Raw genomic sequence first — 24700 nt, 5'->3', positions numbered from 1 at the left:
GCACACCCCTTATCAGAGTCACCTGTTGTGAACATTTGGTGGCTTCTGCTTTATCATTTGCACGCTCTTTGTCTCTGTCTATAACCACGTATTTTCCCCTGAACCATCCGAGAGGAGGCTGCCTACATTACGGTTTGCGTTTCCGAAACATAAAGACATTTTCTTACATGAGCACGGTACAGTTAGCAACCTCAGGACATTTAGCATCTATAAAATACTGTACTCCAGTTCACCCAATGATCCCTTTCATAGCAGTATGCCCACCTTGTAGAACAGGAAGCTGAGGCCCACGGACATCATACACGGTGCCTGTGGCTTCAGAACCAGTCTATGTCTGGTGGGGCTGGGTTTGAACCCAGGTCCGCCTGGTGTCACGGCCCAACCAAGGCGGGGGGCCCCGTGCCACCGCCTCTCTAGGGGGGCGATGCTTGGCATTGGCTTTGGAGAAGACGCTGGGGCTTCAGCGGCGACAGCTTCCCTGCAGCTACTCTGAGTGGCCGCTGTTGCCCAGCTGGCCCGCAGCCCTTGCTCAGGCAAGCTCCCTGCCGGGCACCTTTTGGAAGAGGCTGGCAGTCGGAGAAGGATGCCACAGTCTGGGAAGTGAAAAGGCTTTTGTTCTTCCTTGGTCTCTACACAAACGGCCCTGGTCAGCACGTGCCCCAGGGCCAGGAGGGAAGCCTGGCCCGGCCTCAGTCTGGGGAAACCCAATCCCCGCAGCCGTGGCCTTGATTTACCACCAAGGACAAGGGAGATCTGTGTGGCCTGAAGAAGCCAGCATTTGCAGCTTCACTTCTTGCCCCAAACAGGTCACGTTAGAACCATTTACTCCTCTAGGGAGAGAGGGGCCTACTTCAAAGGATAAAATAGATCTCAAAGAGATCAACCTGGACCATGTGGCTGGCAGGAGGGGAGGGGACAGCTGTAGGTCAGGCCTCTCGGGGCGGGCGAGCGCTTGGGGGCGGGGGGGGGATGGCTTGTGGCTTCTGCTGTGGGCACCATCCTTCTGGGGAGCTTCCCAAAAGACACAGACACCTGACCACCGGCATCTCCTCTGACTCAAGCTGCACCCCCTCCCCAGCCAGGCCCCGGTGGGCTCCAGGCCAGTACTGCCTCTCTGAAGCCCCAAGCTGACCATCTCCTGCAGCCCCCAGGCTCTGAGCGGAAGGGCGATGACACTCAGGTATAAAGATTCTGGGGTCCTGCCCCAAGCCAGCAGCTCCCCAGACTCTCTAGTGAGGCAGGCGGGGTGAGCTGCACCCCAGAAACCACACACAGCCGCCCACTGTGGTATCCCCCATCACAGCCCTTCTTCCTCCTGCCCGCTGCTCTCTCTTGCCCTCTCTGCTAGTCACAAGCCTTTCTGGAGACTCCAGGAGGGTGGACCCTTCACGGGGCTCTTGCCCTCAAGGATCCTGCAGAGCAGGACAAAGCCTAGACAAGCTCCTTGGGAAGGAACTGAGTCTACTGTCCCGCTCCGCGCATGGTGCCCAGAGCCGGCCTCAAGAGCACGGCGGCTACAGCATGCGCTAGAGAACGTGCAAACGAAGATGAGGGCCCTTCTCCCACCATCACTCAGAGTTTCAGGACGGCAGCTGGGTGAACGCCGGGCCTGAGACACCATCACGCCGGGGGCAGCAACCACACCCTGGAAATCCTGGCAGCCGCCCTGGGAAGACCCAGCCCTTGACTCCAGCGGGAAAGGGCATCCAGCCATCTGGCCATACCTGCGCCTCACCAGTGCCAGCTCTTGTGCCCTCTGCCAATGCAGAGAGGACCCCCAGACATCTCCATCAGACACCATCCTTGTAGACAGGGAGCAGCGTGCGGCCAAGCACCAGAGGACCCACTTGTATGGATAAGTTGTCTTGTTCCAATGCAAAGGGGTCCTCACAGATAGGGGACCCCCTCCCCAGTGGAGTCTAAGGAAGAGGGGGTTACTGTGCAAACCGAAATGGAAATGCCAGCCTGGGAAGTGAAGGAGGCCAGCAGAAACGTCTACCTTCAAAGGACACACGCTTGCTATAAGTGGCCCAGACCCATTCATGACAAGCACTGAGAGTCCCACCGGACATAGAATCTTGACTCCCCTCTCTGGGCAGCAGAATTACTCTGGAGAAGAAGGAACATGTTGTGTATTGAGCACTGCCCATATGCAAGGCGTAGTCACGACATCCTCGTGTGTGTGTGTGTCTCTGTGTATACATATATTATATAACGCAGAATATATGTCACGACACATACATGTAACACACATAAAGCGCAGCGCCTGGCACACAGAAGTCCTCCAAGAATGCCCAGTGTTCTCGACACCCTCACTAATCGACTCCCCGTTTCCTCCGTGAGTTGGCCTGACTCACCCCATGGGTAGAGTAGAAAAGGAAACTGAGGCTTCGAAGAAGGATTTGTCCAAGGTCACAAAGCCAGATAATGACAAAGCTAGGATTCAATCCTAGGTCCTCCAATTCAAAACCCCTGTCCCCACCTCTCGGCCTCTGGCCAGCCCTCCCCTACCTCCCTCTATCCACCCGCCAAGGCCCGTTCAGAAGTTGTTCCTCCCACAAGGCCATCCCCGATCCTAGTTCCAGAATTAATTTCCCCACCACTTCCGGGACTAATTTCATCCACTGTTTCCTCTGCTCAGTATTTTATTAAAATCAGCGATGGCGAAGTGAAAACAGTCATAAACCAATACCATTAGCACCTCCTACTCAGCAGGCAGGGCTGGGTGGGGACACAGATGAATTCACGATGTCGCTCAGAGTCTGGGCAAGGAATGGAGAGGAGCTGGTCCCTAACCCTGTCCGGAGACACATGCCCAGTGTCACCGCAGCCTCCAAGGGGTGCCCAGATCCAAGGGGGCCTTGCCCTGCAGCCCAGCCTAGAGGCTAAGGTCCCTGGTTTTGTCTCTGCTCCACTGCCAGCTCTGAGCTGGGACCAGCTGCCTGACTTCCCTGTGCCTCAATTTTCTCATCTGTATAACAGAGTAACAGCAATGCCCACCCCACAGGGCTGCAGTGAGCTAAGAAATTAAACTAGCTAATCCTATAAGTGCTCGCGCTGGATAAAGTTAGCTGGGTCACACCTGACTGTCCTCCACATGGAACCTAGGTGCGAGCCTTTCAAGGTGATAAAGCTAGTTCACATCTGCGCTTAAAACGTAAATCCCAAAGCCTGGGGAGCACAGCGGAAGGGAGAAAGTGGCCGCCACCCCCGCAGGCTGGGAGATCTGGCATGCTGCCACTAACTTTCTCCCTGACCTCCCCAACCTGCTGGCCGGATAGGCCCGTCTTCCTGCTTTCATCGTGCTGCAAGGCGTGCTGAGGGAGCTTCCCAGGCTGCGCTATTTGGGGAAAAAGCTGATGGCGGCAGCAGCAGCTGGTTTTTTTGTTTTTTTGAATTTCTGGGAACCTGCAAGGGCACTTCAAAGTGAAAAGAAACCTCAGCCTCCAGCAGGTGCCCAAATTCTGCCACAAGCCGCGTGTTTATCCCAGTCTGTGGTGGGCTTTGCCAGAGACCCTGCCCAGGCCTAATTTCATTTCTCAATTCAAAAGAAAAGAAAAGAAAAGAAAAGGGCGGCTTGGGCATCAGCTCACACGTCCCCGGGAAGTCGGGCAGGGCAGGTGAGTGCAGTCAAAGTCCCCAGAGAAGGGGAGCAGAGCAGCCTCTTCCAGGCGTCTCCAGGCCCCCTCCCGACCCTGTACCCCCTGGGAGGCAGGGGTAGCACACATGGAAAAGCCCAGAGGCCTTCGGCACTGAGATACTGAGAAGGATGCTCCGCTCTCCCCAGCCCCACTGCAATGACCTCACCAGAGGACAGATGAAGGGCAAACGAGCCAGAGCTCAGGCAATGGGGAGGCCACCTCCCTGCAGGCCAAATTACTTGTGCCTAAAGAGCAACAGACATTTACCACCCAACCACCGCAGCCCTCCCCGCTGCCTTCCCCCACTTCCCTCAACACAGAGGTCCCGCTGCTCGCACAACAGAGCTGGTACAAACAGCTGATACACAAACAGCACGCGTGGAGGGGTGCGCACGCATGCGTGATGGGGGGGTGGGCGGGGAAGGGCCGCTCCCTCTCCCACGTAAACACGAGATTCATTTACCAGGTGCCTCTCTGGCGTTTCCTTTTTTTTTTTTTGCCTTCATCCTGCTTGTTTAATGTTACATTTGACGTTCTCATTTTATAGATGGCAACAGAGTCAGAATGGATGGCTAAAATTAGCTTACGAGTGAGAATGACGCTACAAATAGGATGGTGAACGCAGAAGCCTAGTTAATTCCACCCACATTACCTCCCCCCTCCATGCCCCCCACTTTTGGGCTGGTGCCCAACTGAGCTCTCAGGCCTCAGGCTGAGGAGGGGCAGCTGTTGGGAGGGGAAGCATGCTGGGTCACTGGGGCACCCTGCCGGGGTCAGCACCCACCCCAGCCTGGGGCCTCCGCGGACCACCTGACCCAGCACCACAGCCCCGAGTCCAAGAGGCCAACCCAGGACTCTGCTGGTCTCTCGTCATCCTGCCCCCTCCCACCCAGAAGCCCCCGTTCTGGGGGTTAATCCCCCAACTGTGCCCCAGCTGAAGGTGGCAGGCCTGAGATCCCACCAGGCTTTGACCTTAGAAGTGGGGTTTTTGTAACCTCTCCAAAGGATGACTAAGCGGAAGTGTCCGAGTCAGCTTCTCTGGGACCTAGAAAATCACATCTGCGGGGGCCCTTCTGCTCTGCTCTGCAGGCTGTGTGCCTTCCCCTCTCCTGCGGGACCCCGCCCCCGCCCCCCGGCCCCCTGGGCCAGAGCATCAGGAGTACCCACACTCACCCCCTCCTGCCCTGGAGACTCAGGTCCCAGACCTGCCCAGGTCTGCACACCTGCATTTTACTGACTTGAAATCTGCCCAGGACCGCCTTACCTTATGATTACGTCTTTGTTCAGTATAATGATTCTAAGAATAGTGAGAGCGGTGACGATGATAACGAGAGTAAGAAGACTTATCACTGTGATAGAGCGTGCTATGGTCTGGTAAAACCCTTCACAAGTCCGAGTTCCAGCAGTCTCTATGGTAGGTGACACATTACCTGTCTTACGGAGAGGAGGGCCGAAGCACAGAAGCCAGGTAACTTGCCCAAGGTCACAATGAGTAGCAATTAGTGGCTGCATTGTGGGGCATGCAGCAGTGAGGGGTTCGTGGCACCACTGCCGGGAAGGCCTCTTGGATTGACAGCACTCCATGCTGAACGTTCCTTCACTCCCCACCTGCTCAGTGCTTGGAGCCCTCTAAGAATGAAGGCGCTGCTACTTTCCGCAGGCTGCTACCCCAAACCCTGCCATCTATTTGCTGTCCCCGCCCCACCCCACCCCCGTCCCCCCCACCAACTAGTAAAATGCTGACTCGATAGTAGTGAGCCTCGGTGACCACTTGGCTGACAGCCTTTCCTTGGGCCCATTGAGATAAGCAGACCGCCTCCTCTGAGCTGTATCAGTTTAGGTCAGGAGTAGAAAACCACGGCCCATAGGCCAAGTCAAGTAGCCACTTACTTTTGTAAATAAGGTTTTATTTCAACATGGCCATGCCCACCATTTACACACCACTCGTGGCTGCTTTTCGCCCTATGACGGCAGAGTCGAGCAGTTGTGACAAAGACGTAGAGCCTTTGAGGCTTTAATATACTTACTATCTGGCCCTTTACAAAAAATTTGCTGGTGCCCGGCTTAGGCCAAATGGAGGAAACTTGCAGTTACTAAGGAGGTTTGCAGAAAGGCCTATTCCTTCAAGGCTACCAGATTATACACCCGACAACAGAGCAGGCCAAGACCTCCCAGGGCCAGAAACTGAACCAGCACTTCCTATAAGCTGCCAAAGGCAGTGGCCATCATCCGTCCCATCTTTCGGAGGAGGAAACAGGTACAGACAGGTGGGGTACTTGCTGGGTCACAAGATAACCAGTGGTGGGTCTGGGATTCGGGCTTGGGCAAGTCCTGGGTGTTTCTAAATGACCCGGCAGGTCCCAACTTGGGGACAAGGACACGTGCCATCACTCAAGGATCCAGCCCATCACCCACTGGATGAGCCTCACACACCTTCAGTCAACACTCCGAGACCCAAATCAGAGGGGAGGCCCCGACACTGAGAGCTTCCTTGGGAGGAGATCCGGTCTCTGAACACACAGGGAGTGTGCAGTGGTGCCAAGAGTCCCAGACTGGCCTGGTGATCCCGGGCCAGGCCAGCTCAGCTGGCTCCATGCTCTTCCGGCCTTAGGCCCCTCAGAAGAGTTCTTTCCTTCTGACACTGGATGGATGATTTGTGACCCAACCCCCCACGTCATCTCATTAGCAGTGATCCTCGCCAGTGCATTCAGACTTCAATGTGCGTACAAATCACTGCGGATTTGTCAAAACACAGATTCTGATTCAGTACATCAGGGGTGGGGCCTGACATTCTGCATTCCTAACGAGCTTGCCAACAGCTTAGCAATTTTCATAAATTGGATCACCTTAAAGGAACAAGGAAAAGGCCTTTTTAAAGGAATTCTATAGTAATCCTTATGTAAAGCAAGTAAAAACTCATCCTTGTATTTGCCAGTCAAATCAATCCAGATTTTTCAATGATGAGGTTTGTCTAAGGTGGCAGCAGGGTAGAGTGGGAAGGACCCAGGGCTGGAGCCAGAATGACACAGGTTCAAATCCCTGCTCTGCCCTTAGAGCCATGGGCTGTGGAAGTCCCTTCACGGTTCTGAGCGCTACTGTCCCCCTCTCTACAATGGGACAATGACCTCGTGCATGTAAGCTGCTGGCACAGTGCCTGGTGACCGCCGATGTCCTGCTGTGGATCACAAGTGCCCCTGCCTGGCCCCTTTCTAAATGTACCCCGAGATCTCACACGGTGAGGCGGGCGTCGCCTCCGACTCCTTGGAGATGGGGGCTGGGCCAGGCCTCTGAGGGGCCTGGCAGGTCTCTGTCAATTCCCACCTGCCTCCCTGCGGTGCCAGGAGGCACTGGGAGGCTGTGCTGGTGGCCAATCAGGCAAGTGTCCCCGCTGCTTCAATCAGGGCCCGCGGCGGGAGGGATGTGTCACTACCGCACCAGCGCCGGCTCGCTGAGTGTCCGGGGAGGAGCCCCCTCCGGACGGTCACCAGGCGGCCCTGCGTGCGCATCCGTGTGTTTACTGTAAAGGAGCCATGTTTGCGCTGTGCTCTGACTGTGCCAGGTCGGAGGACGGGGCTGAGTCTCATGGGTCAGGCCCTGAGCTCCGGTGGCAGCCTGCTGCCCCCGTGCCCCTTGCTCACCTGCCTCTGGGGGGTGGGGGAGATGCCTGTGGCCGACAGGGATCCCTTAGAAGCTCGGCCCTTCTTCCCAGCCGGGAATCCGGCCCCGAGCGAGCCTGTGTCCTTTGCCCTTCTCTTAGGAGAACTTGGAACCACCCAAGCCACGGCACGGCTGCCTGGGATGGGTGGTCAGTGGCCTTGGAAGGCTGTAGCCCAGTGAGATGACCCTTCAGGTCTCTTTCAGCCTGGGGAACAGGGAACAGCCTACTGGGTACCAATGTGAGCTCTGGACCTTAGCTTTCTGGGCTTGAAACCTGCTGCTGCCACTCGCTGGCCGTGTGGCTCTGAGCAAGCTGCTTAACTCCTGTCTCTGCCTCACCTTGCTGATCAGTTAAATGGGGATGATAATTGGTACCTACATCAGATGTGGGCGATAGTCAAATGACGTACATAAAGCAAACACTCAGCAAAGCACGGAGTTAGCTCTCAAAAATACTGGCTATTCATAGGATCTCGTGTGGGAGCACCAGGTGGGGCTCTCTGCCCATCCCCCTGCCACCACCGCCACGGAGGCGGCCTCCTTAAGGCCAGGCTTCTACGCTGGCAGTGGGGGTGTGTCAGTTCCTGCGGTCCCGGCTTCCCCGCTCCTCTGCAGCCAGAAGCATTCGTGCCTGCTGCTGGCTGTCCTGGACGTCAGGGAAGGGCCCTCATTTTAACAAATGTCCAGGAGATTCACCAACCAAATTAGATGGGCAATGGCTTTGGGAAGGATAATGTGCCTCACTGTCACGTGGTCCCTCCCCCAATCCTTTATTCGTCACACAATTATTTATACAGGGCCTACTGAGTGCCAGGGACACGAGGACTGGGTTAAGAACCAGAAGAGCTGGATTCAAGTCCTATCTTTGTGACTCGTCATCAGTGAGACCTCTCCTCTCTGTGAATATGAGAAAATGGGAGCTCCAAGGACTCTGTGGGAATGGAGTTGGGGGGGTCCCCGCAGCTCTCTGTTCCTGCCCAATTCACAGAGAGACTGCGGGGCTTCCGGGAGAGCTGTCTTTACGGTCTCGAGCCACAGTCCAGTTTACGCAACACTCCTGCGTGCATTCTCGCAACCGCCCGTCTCTGCTTGGCAGTCTTGAGTTCTCAGTCCTTCCGATCCCTCATTTGAATTCTGCCCACAGCACAGTTTAAATTCATTTCCTTTTCTTTGGGCCTCGGAAGTAGAAACCAGTATCACAGAATCCAAAGCAATTCAGGGTTCGGGCTTCCCTACCGATGCGCTTCACATGCCACCCTTCGGAGGAGGAGAGCTTGCCGGAGAAGTCCTTTCATCGATGGCGATGTGGACCATGGCAAGAGCTAACGTATATCAAGCCTGACCCTGTGCTTTTGCTTGTGGTATCTCCTCCAGGCCCCAGCCACCCCACGAGGTGGTCTTCACAGGCCCTGTGACCAGCAGTGACCCGCTGCTTCTCTCTCCCAGTACTTCTAAGTTCCCCTTTAGGGCCTGTACCTGGTGGGGGTGGGCTAGGCACCTGCAGTGACGCCTCCATAGGCTTCTGTGTTCCCGACCACTGCACCCCCAACACATTCCTCTTGCCTACTTCCATTTCGGCTTCTTCTCTTAAAGAACAACTACCAGCCCCAGATTCGAAAGAAAAGAGAAACCTCACACTTTGCACACAACTACCTGCACCTGCCATAGTCGGCCTCCACCTGAGTGGAAAAGAAGGTGACAAGTGTGAAAGATTGGGGACAATGGCTGCAAACCTCTCTGGCTTCAGGCCAGCCCACCGGTTACCTTTCTGGGGCTGGAACTCTTACCTTCTGATTGTCCCCCACGTCATCTGGGGATTCGCCTCCCCACTTCCAAGCTCAAACAATCGTCTGTACAGTTCACCAGGCAGCCAGTACCTCAAGGCCTGTGCTCCTTCACTATCTGGGTGGCCCTGGGGCATATCTCCTGGGCCTCTGTTTCCCCACGGGAACAGTGGGGAGAAGAAAGCCCTTTCCCACTTTGTGTCTCAGGCTAGTTGCCAAGCCAGTCAACGGTGAAGGGCCGCACATATGCATCTGTGGCAGCACAGCGAGGCCTCTCGCCAGTCTACACCGGGCTTTCCCGATGAACCATGACGTTAAGTCCTGCCAGGACAGGCATGGAGGCTGCCAGCGCCCTGGGCTGCCCCGGCAGCCCTCAGTGGAGTCCGTCAATAGCTGGCCTGGCTAGGAGAGACAAGGTCTCCGGGCACTGGAAGCAGGTTTCCCTTTAAGCCTCCTGTCTCTCTAGACCTGGGTTATTCCTACACACTTATCTCCCCTGTACCATTTCAATGCCTGAGCTGACGCCTCCATACCACAGAACGCAAAGAAATCGTATTTTCGTTTCAGATGAAGATAATGGCTAGGAACAATACGAACAATATTATCATTGCAGTGCCCTGGGAAAAAATTAGCAAGTCAAATATCGAATCAGGCCTGTAGCACCACATACTAGGCAGATTGCTTTGATCTTATCCATGCTAAAAGCTCTATTATTTAATTTAAAGTCAGTGAACACATATCAGACCAATATACAACGTGTATCTGAATGCATGTTTCAGAAGCAAAGGAATGTTTTGACTAAAGGAAGAAAATATCAAAGTTACAGCTGCAAGTGAACACAAATTTGCCCTCCCTCTTCTCTTGGGGCTGGAGGTGCTGCTGGCCAACCAAAATGTTTTGGCTCTCAAGGATCTGCTTATGGCTCCAGAAACACCTGCTGAGCTCCCATTTTTTCTGGAACCAACAAGGAAAGGGTTTCTCACCCACCTACTAAATTTGAAGAAGGGAGTTTGAGACCTCAAGTCGGCCTGCATGAGCTGCACGTGGTATGGCGCCCTCTGGTGGCCATTCCTCTGGTAGGCCTGCTGCCCACCCCCCCACCACCAAACTTCAATGATCCAACCCCCCCCTCCCTGTTGAGGGTGCCCTGCCGGGAAAAGGACTTTAAAGGGCCAAAAGGAGGCCAAAGCGGCTAATCATGAGGGTAAAACTATCTAGCTGGTCGGAAGGGAAGAACGTTAATTACCCAGCAGGGCCCAAAGAGAGAGAGAGACTCTTACACATGAAGATAAAACTTCATATATAAGACAGACGCCCTCAAAAGCCAATCTAAACAGCAAATGCATACCCTAAGCCAGGGGTCAGCAAATTACAACCTGCAGGTCAAACTGCCCCCCGCTCCCCCTTTTGTAGAGCCCAAGAGTTAGGAATGATTTTTTACATTTTTAAATGGCAATCAATCAAAAATTTGTGACATGTGAAAATTACATGAGATTTCAGTTTCAGTGTCCCTAAACAAAGCTTTATTGAAACACAGCCCTGCTTATTCATGTATATATTGTGCGTGCATGTTCTGTAGCTGGACAGTCAGTTGTATGGCCGGCAAAGCTGAAAATATATCCTATTTGGCCCTTTACAGAAAAAGCTTGTCAACTCCTGCCATTCACAGAGCTAAACTGTTAGTCTGGTCCCTAGGCCCACCCTGCCCACCTTCTAGCATGACCCAGCTGCAGCAGTCTGCAGGACAAAGGGTGTATAGGGGGGAAGGGAAGCATCACATTTCAGCACAACCCCTACCAACTTACCATTTTATTATTGATTTCATGGAAATGAATCTCACAGACTTTCTCCACAACGTCTTCATTCTCAAAAGTGACAAAGCCAAACCCTAAAGGAAAAAGGAGGGGGAAAAAGACAGAGAGGAGAGGTGAGTTCAGTTCCCTTTGGCCCGCACGTCTTTCTTTGATGTCCTGTGGTGGTGACAGGTTCCTGGGATGAGGGCAGATGGATCCCTGGGAAGGGCCTCCAGCTTGAGGAAACGATTTCCAATTTGTACAGAGCACCCTTCCAACAGTGAGGAAAAGTTAATGATTTCGTCCCCCAGGCGGCGGGCACATGTGGTTTACATTTGCCCGGAAGCAAACAAGAAATTTACTTGTCTGTTATTTACAAGGGTCAGAGCCTGCGGCTCATGGCAGGAGGCAGGCGGGTGGGGGACGACCATGGCGGATCACCGCGGGGCCACACTTGCCCCTTCCTGATTGAATGGCCAGCCCTTGGGTCGGCCTCCAGACGGAGGCGGTTATTTGTCCTTTTCTTCCTGAATTACTTCCTCTAATACCTCATCAGGACATCCTGAGGCCTGGAAGAAACTATTAAAAGTTTCAGGCCTCTGTTCTGGGTAGGCATCCTTTTTCTACTGCTGCTTCAAAAGCGCTGCGGATTTGGGGCAGTTTAAGACTGTTTGATGCCTGCTGTCAGCCTGTCAGCTATGCACTGTATTTACTCGGCTGGAGACAGGCTTTGCTAGGCAAGCTGCACTGAAGAATTTTGGCAGGCGCCCGCTGCTCAACATCCTGAGTGCCTCTCGCTACCCTCCTGCCCCTCGCTTTCTTCTCCTCCCGCCCCCGACTGGGTTCCAGCAGGCTGCCCCATCTGTGACCCCACTCGGTAAGCACCGCTTTGACACACAGACCCACTCACAGGATGGCACCCTGCCTCGGATGAAACAGGATGAAACGCAGCTGCAGTGAACACATGCAGGAGCACAGACGCCCTGAGGGGGAGGCAGCAGACCTGGGCTCCAGTTCTGACTTTGCATCGAACTTATGTGTCACCCTGGGAAGCCCCTTCCCCCGAGCCTCAAGGTTTGAGACTGGACTCTGGGTCCCCCCTCAGGTCACAACCCAAATCTCTGCTATGGACTGAATGTTTGTGTTCCCTCAAATTCATATATTGAAATCCTACGCTAACGTGAGGGTGTTAGGAGGTGGGCCTTTGGGGGGACATTTAGGTCATGAGGGCGGAGGCCTCATGAGTGGGATTAGTGCCCTTATACAAGACATGAGAGGGCCTGCTTTCTCCGCCCTCTGCCATAGGAGGATACAGTAAGACAGCTGTTTGTAAACCAGGAAGAGGGCCTTCACCAAAAACCTGACCATGCTGGCACCCTGATCTTGGACTTCAAGCCTCCAGAACTGTGAGAAATAAATTTCTGTTGTTTGTAAGCCTCCCAGTCTATGGTACTTTGTAATAGCAGCTCCACTGACCAAGATACTGTCTTCCGCAAAGATATGAGCCTGACCGAACGCAAGTCTGGGCACACCAACCAGGAACACAAAAATCAGAACGGCTCGTTTTGTATATGATAATTAGTGCTTCCTGTCAATGAATACAAATACAGATGCTCCCTTTTTAAGCTTTTGTGTCTATTCTGGGCCCCAGAAATCCCAGGTGGGGAGAGAATCTCTCAAGACCCTCTTTTCTCCAACCTCCAATTCTACCACCCCCACCTTCTAAGGAACAGCAGGGAACAGGGAGCTGAGGGCACTGCAAACCTATATTACAGCTCCTGCAGGATCTAGAAGATTCCTCGGGAAAGGAATGGAAAAGGCCACTCCCTGCTCTCAAACAATTTCCAGTAAAACAGAGGGCTAGGATGACCACAGAATCGGCAATCACGATCCTTATGATGATATGTAATTTATTACCACACACCAAATACCAGGTTGGTATTCCCAGCCTACACAGCCCATGCCCAGCCCACTACAGACACGTAAGGCTGGAGGTCAGACCCGTCGTGAGGGGCACACACAAGCGTTCACGGCACAGGGTCAAAGTTGGCAAGTTTCTCCCAGTTTGGTCCTGGACAAGCTGGGTCTTTGGACACAATGATATTCTGTTTAAAATGAGGCCCAACAGGAAACCTTTCACTAGGTTTGTACACACCCTCTAAGCCAGGTCCCTGCAGAGAGAGCTACAACGCCGACCTTCTGTTTGGCCCTTGGTCCCGTGTGTTATGTGCAGAATGGGACGAGACCACACCCAGAGGCAAGTCTCCGAATGATTTCTCTTTGGGCTTTGCTGTGTTGGCTCCTGAAGCCCCCCCTTCAAAGGGGCCTGAAAACCATCGGTTAAACTCTCACCCAGGCTGGAACCCTTGCAGCACACGGAAGGGGACTGGCATTGTTTTGGTTAATCCCCTTTCTGGCCACCCTTCTAGAGCCCAGATCCTAGTAGGAGGGATTGAGATGCAATGCCTTCAAAAGGTCCTCCCTCAAAAGGGAAGGTGAGGTGGCAGAGCACAGGATGCAGGAATCTGCTCGCACTGGCTTCAAGGACAACGGCTGGGCTGGGGCCTCATTCTCTCTGGGTCCCCAGGAGGCACAGAGCCCCTAACACACAGCAGCTGGTGGCTGAGAATGACAGAACGAGTCATTTCTGCTTCTCTAGGGCCTGAGCATCTTGCTAATTGGTGTTACTGCCTCCCCCTCAAGACTGATTCAGCCCTTCTCTGGGCATAAACCGGCTACCACCTGTGCCAGGCATCGTGGAGGACCCCGAGATCAACAAGGCAACATCCCTCTTCTCAAGCAATTCGCTCTCTAAAAGGCACAGGTCAGAGGTTCCCCCTCAAGAGGAGCATCTCTCCTGTGCAGACCTCACCCCTCCCTCTCGACCCTCACGTCTAGCCTCTGGGTAAATCTGGGTCTCCTTTGTGCCTGAAGTTGCCCCTCTGGCCTGAACTCAGACTGAGGCAACATGCAAACCCCTAAACGAGCCAGGATGGGCCAGTTCTTAGGTAGGGAGAGAACCCCACTGCTAATTACGGTGAATGCAATGGGCTGAACAGTGGCCCCCAAAAAGGTATGTCCATGTCCTAACCCCTAGAACCTATGAATGTGACGTTATCGGGAAAAAAGGTTTTTGCAAACGTAGTTAAGTTCAGAATCTCAAGAAGAGATTCATTGTGGATTTAGGGTGGGCCTGCCACCCAATGGCAGGTGTTCTTAAAAGAGAGAGGAGAGGTAGAAGTGAGACATAGAGGGAAGACATCCACGTGAAGACAGAGGCAGAGTTTGGAGCGATGCAGCCACAAGCCAAGGAATGCCGGGAGCCCCCAGGAGCTGGAAGAGGAACGGCTGTCCCCTAGAACCTGCAGAGGTAGCCTGGCCCTGCTGACAGCTTGATTTCAGACTTCTGGTCTCCAGAACTGTGAGAGAATAAATTTCTGTTGCATTAAGCCACTCAGTTGGTGGTAATTTGTTATGGCAGCCACTGCAAACTAAGACAGCAAGGTTGCAGGTTACGGCAGCCTCCACACAGGTGGGCAGGTCCCACCAGATCGCTCCAGCCAGACCAAAAACGCGCTTTGGATGGAAGGCAGGAAGAGTGTGGACGAATGAGGCAGACCCATCCGTGCCACCAGGAAAGAGCATGAGTCAGTTCCAGTCAAGGGCACCCCTCCAGGAGCCGGAGAACGGTGGTTGAATGTCACCTAGCTGCTGAGCACGTACTTGACCTGCAATAGCACCCAGGTAAGTCTAGTTACCTGGAGGCCACGGGTTGAGTTCCCCCGCCAAGCAAGCTGCTTTCCTGCTGTAGCCCACTCCTCCCTGGTCCACCGTGCAATAACTATCTAAACTCCAGGCCCAACACCACTCAGGACTCACTGTTGCCCCAATTTCCCATTCCCTGCCACTGCTCAGAGATGGGAAGAGATGTGGCAGAGCTGGCAGACAGGAATTAAAATGCAGACTGTTGCGCTGGGAAGGGAGGGGGCAGGACTCGCGGCGGTCACTTCAGATCCCGACTCCCTGCTGGTCCCTTCCCCAATCCCACAGAACTCAAAATTCGAGTATCACAAAAATGATTTTTCTGATCAAAGGAGAGAGCCTGGATTTGAAGCCTATGTACCATGGATGCATCACAATTCAGCGATGTCAAGACTCATTTGCAGTATTTTAAAGATCTATATCGTTTCAACAGCCCTGTCTGTTGAGCCCAAATAGAGAAAACAAACTTGATTATGTCTAAAATATTTGTTCATTCCCTTTGGAGAAAGCAAAGAAGCAATGAAACACTTAACTATCAATAAATGTTATTCCTGAACGTATAATCAGATGAATTATCATTTACAATGAATTAGCAACTCAGTGGCGAACACCCCCCCCCCCAAAAAAAAGTCAATTAAACTGAGGAATGAAGGGCAGAACAAGGAAGTCAGAAATCTGGGAGGGATGCGGTAGAGGGCGGGAAAAATCCTTTTTCGGCATCAAAGTCTTTTTCATTTTTGAAATTAATTTTTTATTGGGTAAAATATACGTAACATAAAACTTACCACTTTAACCATTCTTAAGTGTACAGGTCAGCGGTATGAAGTACATTCATGATGCTGTGCAACCATCGCCACTATCCATCTCCAGAACTTTTCACCATCCCAGACTCGAACTCTGTACCCTGTAAGCAATAACTCTCCCTTCCTCCCTCTCTCAGCCCCCAGTAGCTATTCTACCCTCCGTCTCTATGAATTCGCCTATTCTAGGTACTTTGTGTACTTGGAATCATACAGTCTGTCTTTTTGTGTCTGGCTTATTTCACCACGCATAATGTTTTCAAGGCATCAGTCTTTTGAACAATCTGCCGAATGTACAGATCCTACATGAGGCTCGGAGATCGAGTATTCCTGAGAAGGAGCGGGAAGGACTGATTTATTTCCTTCTCATTTTTTTCCAAAAGAGCCTCGCAGAGAATCAGAAATGGAGCCTCACGAAAGCCCGTCAAGAAGAAGCATAGCAGCCAGGTGGAAGAAACACGCAGTTATCCTCGCTCAAAAGCGAGGACCAGGTAATGAGCTGCGAGCCTTAGGAGCGCCCCTTCACCTCTCTGGGCCTCACAGACGCAGGCAGAACCGGGTGTGGTGCGTGGGGGGGGGTGGGGTGGGGTTCTGCTCTTGTCCCCACCAAGGCAAGGACTTTGATGCAGTGTCTACGGGGCCTCCAGCTCCACGAGGTCCCTTTGGGGTGCCCCTGTGAACACCCCTGCCCAGTGTCTCATCTCCCTTGGTCCTAAGGAGGTGCCACCCCAGAGCCAGAAAACACCTCCCTAGGCATTTAAAGTCGCGAGCCGCCATCCAGTACGGAGAGGAGCCCTAGGGGCTGTAAACGGGGGGGGGGGGGGAGGGGGAGTGTCAAAGGGCCAAAACTTGGGGGACAACAGGCTAGAAACCCTCTCAACTTGTCATCAGCAAAATGTCACCTGTCTGGCCTCTCACAAAGTCCCCACCTGAACTGCAACTGAGCTTCTGAGGGGCCCCAGGAGTCAACAAAACTGGGACGAAGAAGGTGGTGGGAAGGTTAACCCCAAACAAAAAGGGATTTCAAAACGGATATAAATAGGGTAGCGGTTGCCAGCCAGCATTTCAAAATGAAATTCGACAGCATTCCCCTGAATGAAGCTATTATCGGACACTAACAAGTAACGTAAGAGACAAGCATTTAACAAACCTTTTTTCCCTCTTTTATTCAAATAAACTAAACTGAATATTCATCTATGAACAATTCAAAGCTATGAAAAACCACACACACAGAGCAGGAGAAGTCTGAAAACAAGATACCTCAAACTTAAAATGACCCGCTCCAAAGGCAATCACTGAGAAACACCCAGCAGTTAACTTACAGAGAATTCTTTTTTAGGTCAGGGAGGGAAAGATGGGAACGGCCCCCCCCCCCCAGCCTCAAATATAATTTTCGTCTCTTATCATATAGGTCAACGGACACTAACAGGCAGTCACACAGTGCCTAACGTATCTTCAGTGAAAACCAATGCAAGTCAGGAGTTAACACACTTGGTTAGTGGGGAAGAAAATGAGAGAGAAAAAAACCCAGACTGTCAGATTTATTCTGAGTATCCCATGAGGAATTTAAGGTATGCGTACGCAAGGGTATTTATAACCCAGGAAACCTCCCTCTCTTGCTAATAACCCAGTGTTGGGGGAAGCGGCAGCATCCCTAGGCTGCTTCCAGAGTAAATAGGAATCCCTTGGGTCTGGGCGTGGGGAGCACTTTCTGGTTTCAAAATGCTTCCCCTACATCATCCTCCCTGGTCCCCAAGGCAACCCTGAGAGAGGCAGGGCAGGCTCCTGTGTCGTCATTTCGCTCAACTGCACAGCTAAACGCCTCGTCCATGCAGGCGTGTGGACACTAAGCCAGAGCAGGAGTTGAACCAGGAGTCATACTCGGCTCCTTTCACGACCCCACCCTGCTTTTCTGGAGAAGGTCATCAATCAGGGCCTTCCCTGGATCAGTAAGTGTTCAAAGATGGATTGGAGGCCCCACAGTCCTGGGAAGGTGAGACCTGGGCCACGAGCATGGTGGTCTGTGGGTTTCAGCACGGAGTCAACCCCCAGTAGCTGTGTGTCCGTTAGTGACACTTCATCTTGGGCTGGCCTCCATCCCCAACTCAGAACATGTCAGGGCCACTTCCATGGGCTACAGCAGGTTTGGCAAATCGGTTTCATCTCCTTGGAAGGGTTTTCCTGGAGCCCTGGATGGGGTCTGAGGGCCCCCCTACATGGCGGGATGGGATGGCTTCACATGTCCCTGGGTTTGTCCTTAAAAAAGTGTAACTCAGAAGACTGATCTGTTCCAAGAAAAAAACGAGCTGCCTTTCCAAAAGGACGGACATGTTTCTAATGACGGATCCCCATTTTGGGATACTCACTGCTTGTTACCTGGACATCAGTCAAGTCCAGTCTGAGCTGCCATTACTTTTCTGAGCATCTTCAGATGTCAAGTACTGGGCAGGAGGCGTGACCAGTCCTGGCTGTGCCTGTTCTTACACCCAAACGCTAATGTGGATTTCGATCACATAAGCATGTCATTTCCCACCAAGCCAGGGATGGGATTCCTTCAGTCATATCTACTGTCTGGTATCCTAAAGGTGGTTATTTATTATCAGCCCACATTCTAATAATAATTATAAAAGGAGGAAGCTTACCGCATGTGTTGATCAGCCTTCTTTAACTCAGTCTTTACACCCGACCCTCGCCAAGTAGGATGATTGTTCCCACTTTACAAACTGAAGAACTGAGGCCCGGGCAGCAGGGGAGGGGGGAGCCTATGTTCGTTCCACCCCAGCCCCCTTTCTTCATATAAAGGCGGGTTACTCTAAATCCAGTATATGCTGGATTCTAAACGTGTCCCACAACCTGGCTCTGGAACCCCACCCCATCACCTTGCTCTGAGCGACCCTCTACAAACCGGGGGACAGCCCCTCAGCCTGATGACCCAGCAGGAGGGCCAGGAGAGTGGGGGAGAGACGTGCTGTCCGGTCCAGCTGAGTGTTCACTCCTGGGCGTGTGTAGCTGAGCCCTTCTACATAAAGGCAACTCAGGGGACGCCGAGGGTTTTCACAGTGACACCACAAAGATGAATTTTATAAAGAAAAACAACCAGAGCATCACCTAAGCTAGTCTAGCCAAGGATGGGCACAGGGTAGGGACTCCTCTGAACGTTTCCAGACCCCAACCATGGAGCTGCCAGAAAACGGGGTGGGTCATCAAACAAGATGCTAGTAGACACCTCTTGCAGCAAACTGGCTCTCTAATGGGTCAGCCGCCCTGGAGGGATAAACAGAGAAGCACTCACGTCCCTGGCCTCATAAAGAACAAAGAACAGGGACAGGCACACTGACCCGCGATGGACACAGAACTCAGCCTCAGGGCTGGTGGGAACAAAGGTGTGTGGGCCAGGAGGCCATCAGAGGCAGACGCTTGCTACCACCCTCCCTCGTGGCTGGCAAATGAGCCGGTGATGGATTGGATGGTCTGCAGACATCCCTTCTCAGCACAGTCCTCTCTCTGCTCCATACCCTTCTTCCTCCCTGACCTGGAGCCAGCAAGCTGCCTCTTTGTGGGCGGGGGGGGGGGGGGGGTCCTTTCTGACCTGGCCTTTCCTCCCTGCCACGTGCCCTTCAGGGTGCCACTGCAGCCCTTCCACTGTGGCATCACTCATGCACCTGCTTCCTCGTTTACACCAGCAGTTTGGCAGCTGGTTGCTGTAAACGATAATAAAATGCCTTTCCAAAAAATGAAGGAATGTGACCAGACACGCCAGACATCATGATATTAAGGCCGTGTCAATTAATTTCTCCCCCTGCTTGATAAACGAGCCCCATTCCATCTCTTAATAATGAGGAGAGAAACAAGAAAAGTTGACACTCGGTTTAATTTATTTTCTCAACTTGCCTGATCATATTTCTTTCTGCCTTGCAGAGCTGGCTGTGGCTGTGGGGAATTATAAGTGGCTGGCGTGCAGGCAGAGACTGGATTGGTGTGAATCGACACGGGTCTCTCTATCCCCACACACCGCTTCATCAGGAGGGGAAGGGACTCGGAGAGCCAGCTTGGACCCGCGCCTCTTCAGCCACCTTCGGGGGCGGGAGCGTGGAGAAGGGGCAGGGCGGGATCTCAGGTGTTGGGGGCCCGGAGGACAGCAGTGACACTCTCAGACTCCAATCTAGTGCTGAGCAACTGCTCGAGACTGAGTTCCCTAAATTAACACTAAGCTAGGTTGGCGGCATTGGCCAGAGGGAGCCAGTTTCTCAACTGGAAAGGTACTTTTCTTTCCCTTTCAGCCCGAGGATGCTCTAGCCAACACCTGACCTTGAAACGTGAGCATCAACCTTCTAAAGGTCAGATGCCAACTGTGAACCAGCAAGTGTTTCATTAAGGCTTCAGTTACAAGTAAGTTTTTCCTACGACCACCGTGAGCACCGTAAGGATTATTTATGGAGGCCCACAGACCATAAACCAAGTTGGGGGTAAAAGTGAAGTGTGCTCCTAAACCAGCGCTTCTCGGTGAGGTCCTTCGGCAGAGTCTTCTGATGGGTGAGGGGCTTGTTAAAAATGCAAATCCCCAAGCTCCGTCTGCCCCCTAATGTGGGTGCTGTGGGTGTGGCCCAGGAATCTGCATTTTAACTGGTTCTCTGGTGATTCTGATGCCCACCCAAGTCTGACTCTGCTTTATGTTTCCCAATTCAGGATGAGCCAAGTGAAGACCATTTGGTAGAAAAGAATCCAGAACTTTCCACTGGAAAGAGAATCTTCAGGCCCCCCTTTCATATGAAGGGGGAGACTGAAGCTGTTCTAGAAAGGCTCTGATATCTCTTTCATGGAGAACGGGACCTAGCAGCCCCAGGGGCAGTCCTCATCCAAGGCAGGGGGAGATCGGGGCAAAGACGAAGCTCCTCCCCCGCAGACTCAGGAAAGGACTGGAAGCCAGTTCATACTAAAGTGTAAATGACTGATCTTGCTTCTACTCCCAGAGGTCACGGCGGTTTACTCAGATCAAATCCTTATGTGAAAGCAGTTAAGCTCTACTTTAGAATTCCAAACAGACATTCAGGTGGTGGGAGATGTTTTTTTTTTTTACTGATGAGGGGCACCTCCCTGAGTCTGTGAAATTATATGTGTATAGAGAGCTTTACAATGAGGGGGAGGGCGTGTCTGAAAAAACCACCCAGGAAGGAAGAGAGGGGGGGTTAAAAGGAAAAGAGAGGGAGAAGAAGGGAAGGAAGAAGGGAGGGTAGGAGAGAAAGAGATTCAGGGGCAGGTGGGGTGGAGGGAGAGAGAGTGATGCTGCCAACCACCCCGAAACCATTTTTCTAAGAGAGAAATCTGCCATGAATACTGATAGCGTGATTTGAAAGCGCCTGTGGCTACAGCGAAAGGGTGCCTCATCCCAGACTCTTGTTCACCGAGGGGGAAAAAGCACCTGTGATCCAGGCCAGGCAACCCCAGTCTCATCTCATCCCTAGCGCTCCGTAGCAGTGATTCTGTGATGACACTTGTCAGGAGAGCAGATTAGTTCACAGACCTGTGTTTTGTCCGTGGTGTTCCATCTTGGTAGGGAAAATAGTCAGTTCTTGGCGAGAGAGACACATATTACTGCTGTTAAGTGCCAATATAAACTCTGGGACGCAGTGGTAAATTCACCAAATTAAATCGCTAGACGACTGGCTCGGATCAGGACCCCGGCAGAAGGTGCCAGGACGGCAGCGCGGGAGCGGAGGGGGCCGAAGGAGGCCGAGGTCGGGCGCAGCTGGAGCAAGGGCTGCTCTGGAAACACAGGGCCTGGGGGGCTTTGGCGGGCTCCACCGGCAGAAGCGCGTCCTTCAAGGCTTCTAAGCCCTGGGGCTTTCTGAGCTCGGGGGAGATGGGGCACCGGGTGGAAGACTCTTACCCACTGAGGTGGACATCTGGGTTAGGACCCCCAGGCTCTCCCCCAAAGAGTGGGTTTTAAATCTCTCCGCTTTTCTGACACTCGCCCTCGAGCCCCACCCACACAGTGAGCCTCCTGGAAGCTTAGGGTGGGGTTTCAATCCACCCAAATGCCTCTGCTGAGGTGGGGTAGAAACAGGCTTAGACTTTGGAGCCAGGTGGATCTGGGTTCATATCCTAGCTCCAGCAATGACTGGCTGTCCCACTCTGACCCTCAGTATCCTACCCTCTGTGAGACAGAAATTTAAAAAATCTACCTCACCAGCCTGGAGGCTTCCTTGAAAACACCTGTGAGGGGTGAGCTACCCTCTCCCACAGTCAAGAGACTTTCTACGGCTTCTCCCCTAACCCAACCTCTATCTCCACAGTCACCTTTACCCTTTGCCGTGAACCTCACTTATTGAAATTCATTTGACATTGACATGGGTGTCAATGAGATGTTCGTGGTGCTTTGCCATCACTGTGGGAACAGGATTCAAGACAGGGAGAGAGAGCTTCCCTGGTGGCACAGTGATTGAGAGTCCACCTGCCAATGCAGGGGACACGTGTTCGTGCCCCGGTCCGGGAAGATCCCACATGCCGCGGAGCGGCTGGGCCCGTGAGCCATGGCCGCTGAGCCTGCGCATCCGGAGCCTGTGCTCCGCAACGGGAGGGGCCACAGCAGTGAGAGGCCCGCGTACCGCAAAAAAAAAAGTACCCTGCATCACTTTAGGTTTAAAAAAACAAAAAAAGGACTGAGTTTTGAGAGGCAGGCCCTGTGCTGGCTGAGTATGGCCTTCCCCCTGATCCCTGATGCGCCCCCAGAGCCTCTGTGTTCACTTCAGGGTCAGGAGCCTGTGCAGGGCTGTTCTGGAGGGTGTGCCTTGGTATCCGCGAGGAGGGGACATGAAGGAGACAGAAACAAAGGGGGAAGGGGACGCCGACAGGGACAAAAAAACCTGTGCTGCAAGGAAGGAGCAGAGTTAGCCCTGCACCCCGTTCACCCCAGGATGGAGAGAGGACCCCTCGGAGAAGCCCAGTCATCTCAAGATGCCACCGCTTCCCTCTAACAAGTTCTCAAGGAACAGTTACTGGCCTCAGAGAAAGTTCCAAAACTCCATCAAAAAACCACGACTTGGAAGCAGGTTCTCAGCGCCAGCACAAATTATGACTTTTATGATGAGGTATGTTTTCAGAATAGTCCCAACCGACAGAGCCCTGGCTGGACGCCCGCTGGGCCCGCCACCAGCTCCGTGCCCCCTGCGGAGGGGTCATTTCTGCCCACATCGCCAGGACTCCAGCCGGCCGGGCTGCCCGTAAGCCTGCCCGGAGTTTGGGGGTAGGTGGCTGCCCACTGAGGTGCCTCTGCACAAGACACACACGCGTCCCCACCGCAGGCTGGGGGCTGGCCTCTTTTCTTTTTCTGGCTGTAAAGGAACTGTTCTTAACATCTGGAGGTGATTCAGATGTACAGCTGGGTTTAAGAAACATTGGGAAGAGGAAAAAAGCATAATGCTTAATTTTTATTTTTCATCTAAAACTAATTTCAGCTTCACTCATATTTAATATACGGAGTGAATGGACCTAGTGCCCTCATACAGCCGGACGTCAGAGAGACATTGTCTTGGATAGTATTTTATAGACCCCTGGAGAGAAAAAGGAAACGCTACAATGAGGGTGAGGTCAGAGTGGCACCTCATTTAGTTACCTGCTGCAAGTGTAGCCCGGTACCCAGTGCTGTTAAGGTGTGACCAGGATGTATAAATGGATGTATAGATTATGTGATCTGGCTTTAAGTAAAGGAACCCTTGCAAAATGGGCAAAGAAAACCAGATTGGAGATAATGCTAATGATATAAACCTTGCCACTACGAGAAAACAGCGAGCTGACCCTGCTCTGCCGCTTGGCAAGACTCCTCACCAGCCACTTCACACCCCAAAATGTGTTCTGATCAGACGGGAGAGCAGCAGCTGCGTGAGTGAGAAAGAACCCGCTTTTCAACAGAAACTTGTGCTTTAGAGAAAGCACTTGGAAAACAAATGTTTGGAAAATATTTTTGTTGTTCTGTGATTTCATTGCTAAAAATGCTATGACTGGGTTATGTACAAAAGCTCTTGTATCCGCATACTTTTAAAACTTGGAAACAGAACTGTAAGACTCATTTTTTTTTAAATGAACATTTCAGTGGATTCTGAACCCACTTGTTAAAAATATAAAAATGCAGCACTTGATTAATTTGCATGAAAAACTGATTGACATCAGGGAAGATGGAAATGTACAAGCTGAATTTCAACAAAATCCTTTGCATAATTGGAGGATGGGATTGAAAAATTAGTATCATGATTCAGTCAGCACAGCAAATGTGATTCTTCCACTGAGATCTGTATATCTCGAAGTGTATTTTTCAGTTATGACAGGCATTAAAACCAAGTATCAAAATAATAAGCTAAACTCAGAATCCAACCTTTAGAGCTGAATCACAAAGTGTTATTAAATCAAGAATTTTTAAAAAGCATATTCAATCATACTGCTCTCACCAAAAATTATTTTAATTATTAATAAATAAAATTCTAAATACGGCTTATTTCAAATGTATCCCATCCTATTATATTCCTATTTATATAGGTTTTATATATATATTAGCCTAGTAGTACATGGATATAAATTGAAAATTAAATAAAACGTATTGGGGGGTTTGTGTGTTAGTTTTTTTTCTGCACAAAATTTGAAGATACAGAATTTGAAAAAAAATTTTTTTTTGAAGACTCCTGCTCTAGAAGGAGAAGGTGGGGCTGTATGTCCTGAACACTGGTTCTGAAGTCATCCCTTAGTTACAGAGACTGCTAAAGCCAGAGGTTAGGGTGGGAATAGGTATCTTCAGTGCCTGCCAGCTGGTGTGGACCCCTCCGACCCCCAGGGAGGGGCCTCCAGGTGGGCTATTCATGGGACTCAAGCACCTGCTAATTCCAGGATCTCCTGGGTCCTCCTGGCTCAGAGCACAGAATGCTTTAGAAGGCATTTTGGGGGTGCATCCTTCAAACGGAGACCCCTCCCCCATACGTTAATGGCAGCAATACCTGAATTCTTGTCAATAAGTTTTTCATAGTGTCGTATCTTCATTAAAATTTTATTCTATTAGCATTCTGAATCCAAACCACTAAGTACATAATTGCTAAAACATGTGTTAAGCGATGACTTAGGAAATGCCCGTTTTATCGTATTGTTAATTAACAGAAAGTAGGATTAATACACTCACAGGTCACTAGGATCATTCAGTTCAGTTTCAGCAGCTCTTCAGCGGGAGGGGGGTTGTTGGTGGGCAACCCTGGGAATTGGCAGCAAGGGCAGAAGAGTTCTTT

At 52.0% G+C, this 24700-nt stretch overlaps 1 protein-coding gene across 3 annotated transcripts in view; it reads right to left on the bottom strand.

The window, feature by feature from the left end:
• Positions 1-24700, bottom strand: part of MSI2 (musashi RNA binding protein 2) — a 388273-nt gene that overhangs the window by 64058 nt on the left and 299515 nt on the right. For all 3 annotated transcript variants that reach the window (XM_029211534.1, XM_029211535.1, XM_029211536.1), the window contains exon 8: positions 10888-10970. In XM_029211534.1, the coding sequence (XP_029067367.1) occupies positions 10888-10970 (83 nt within the window). The remainder of the gene's footprint in view (positions 1-10887; positions 10971-24700) is intronic.

The sequence above is a fragment of the Monodon monoceros genome, unplaced genomic scaffold, assembly GCF_005190385.1.
Source record: "Monodon monoceros isolate NGI ecotype Baffin Bay Population unplaced genomic scaffold, NGI_Narwhal_1 Super_Scaffold_9, whole genome shotgun sequence".
Lineage (NCBI taxonomy): Eukaryota > Metazoa > Chordata > Mammalia > Artiodactyla > Monodontidae > Monodon > Monodon monoceros.
Note: the sequence above shows the minus strand (reverse complement) of the source record. Positions and strands in the feature narration are given on the sequence as shown.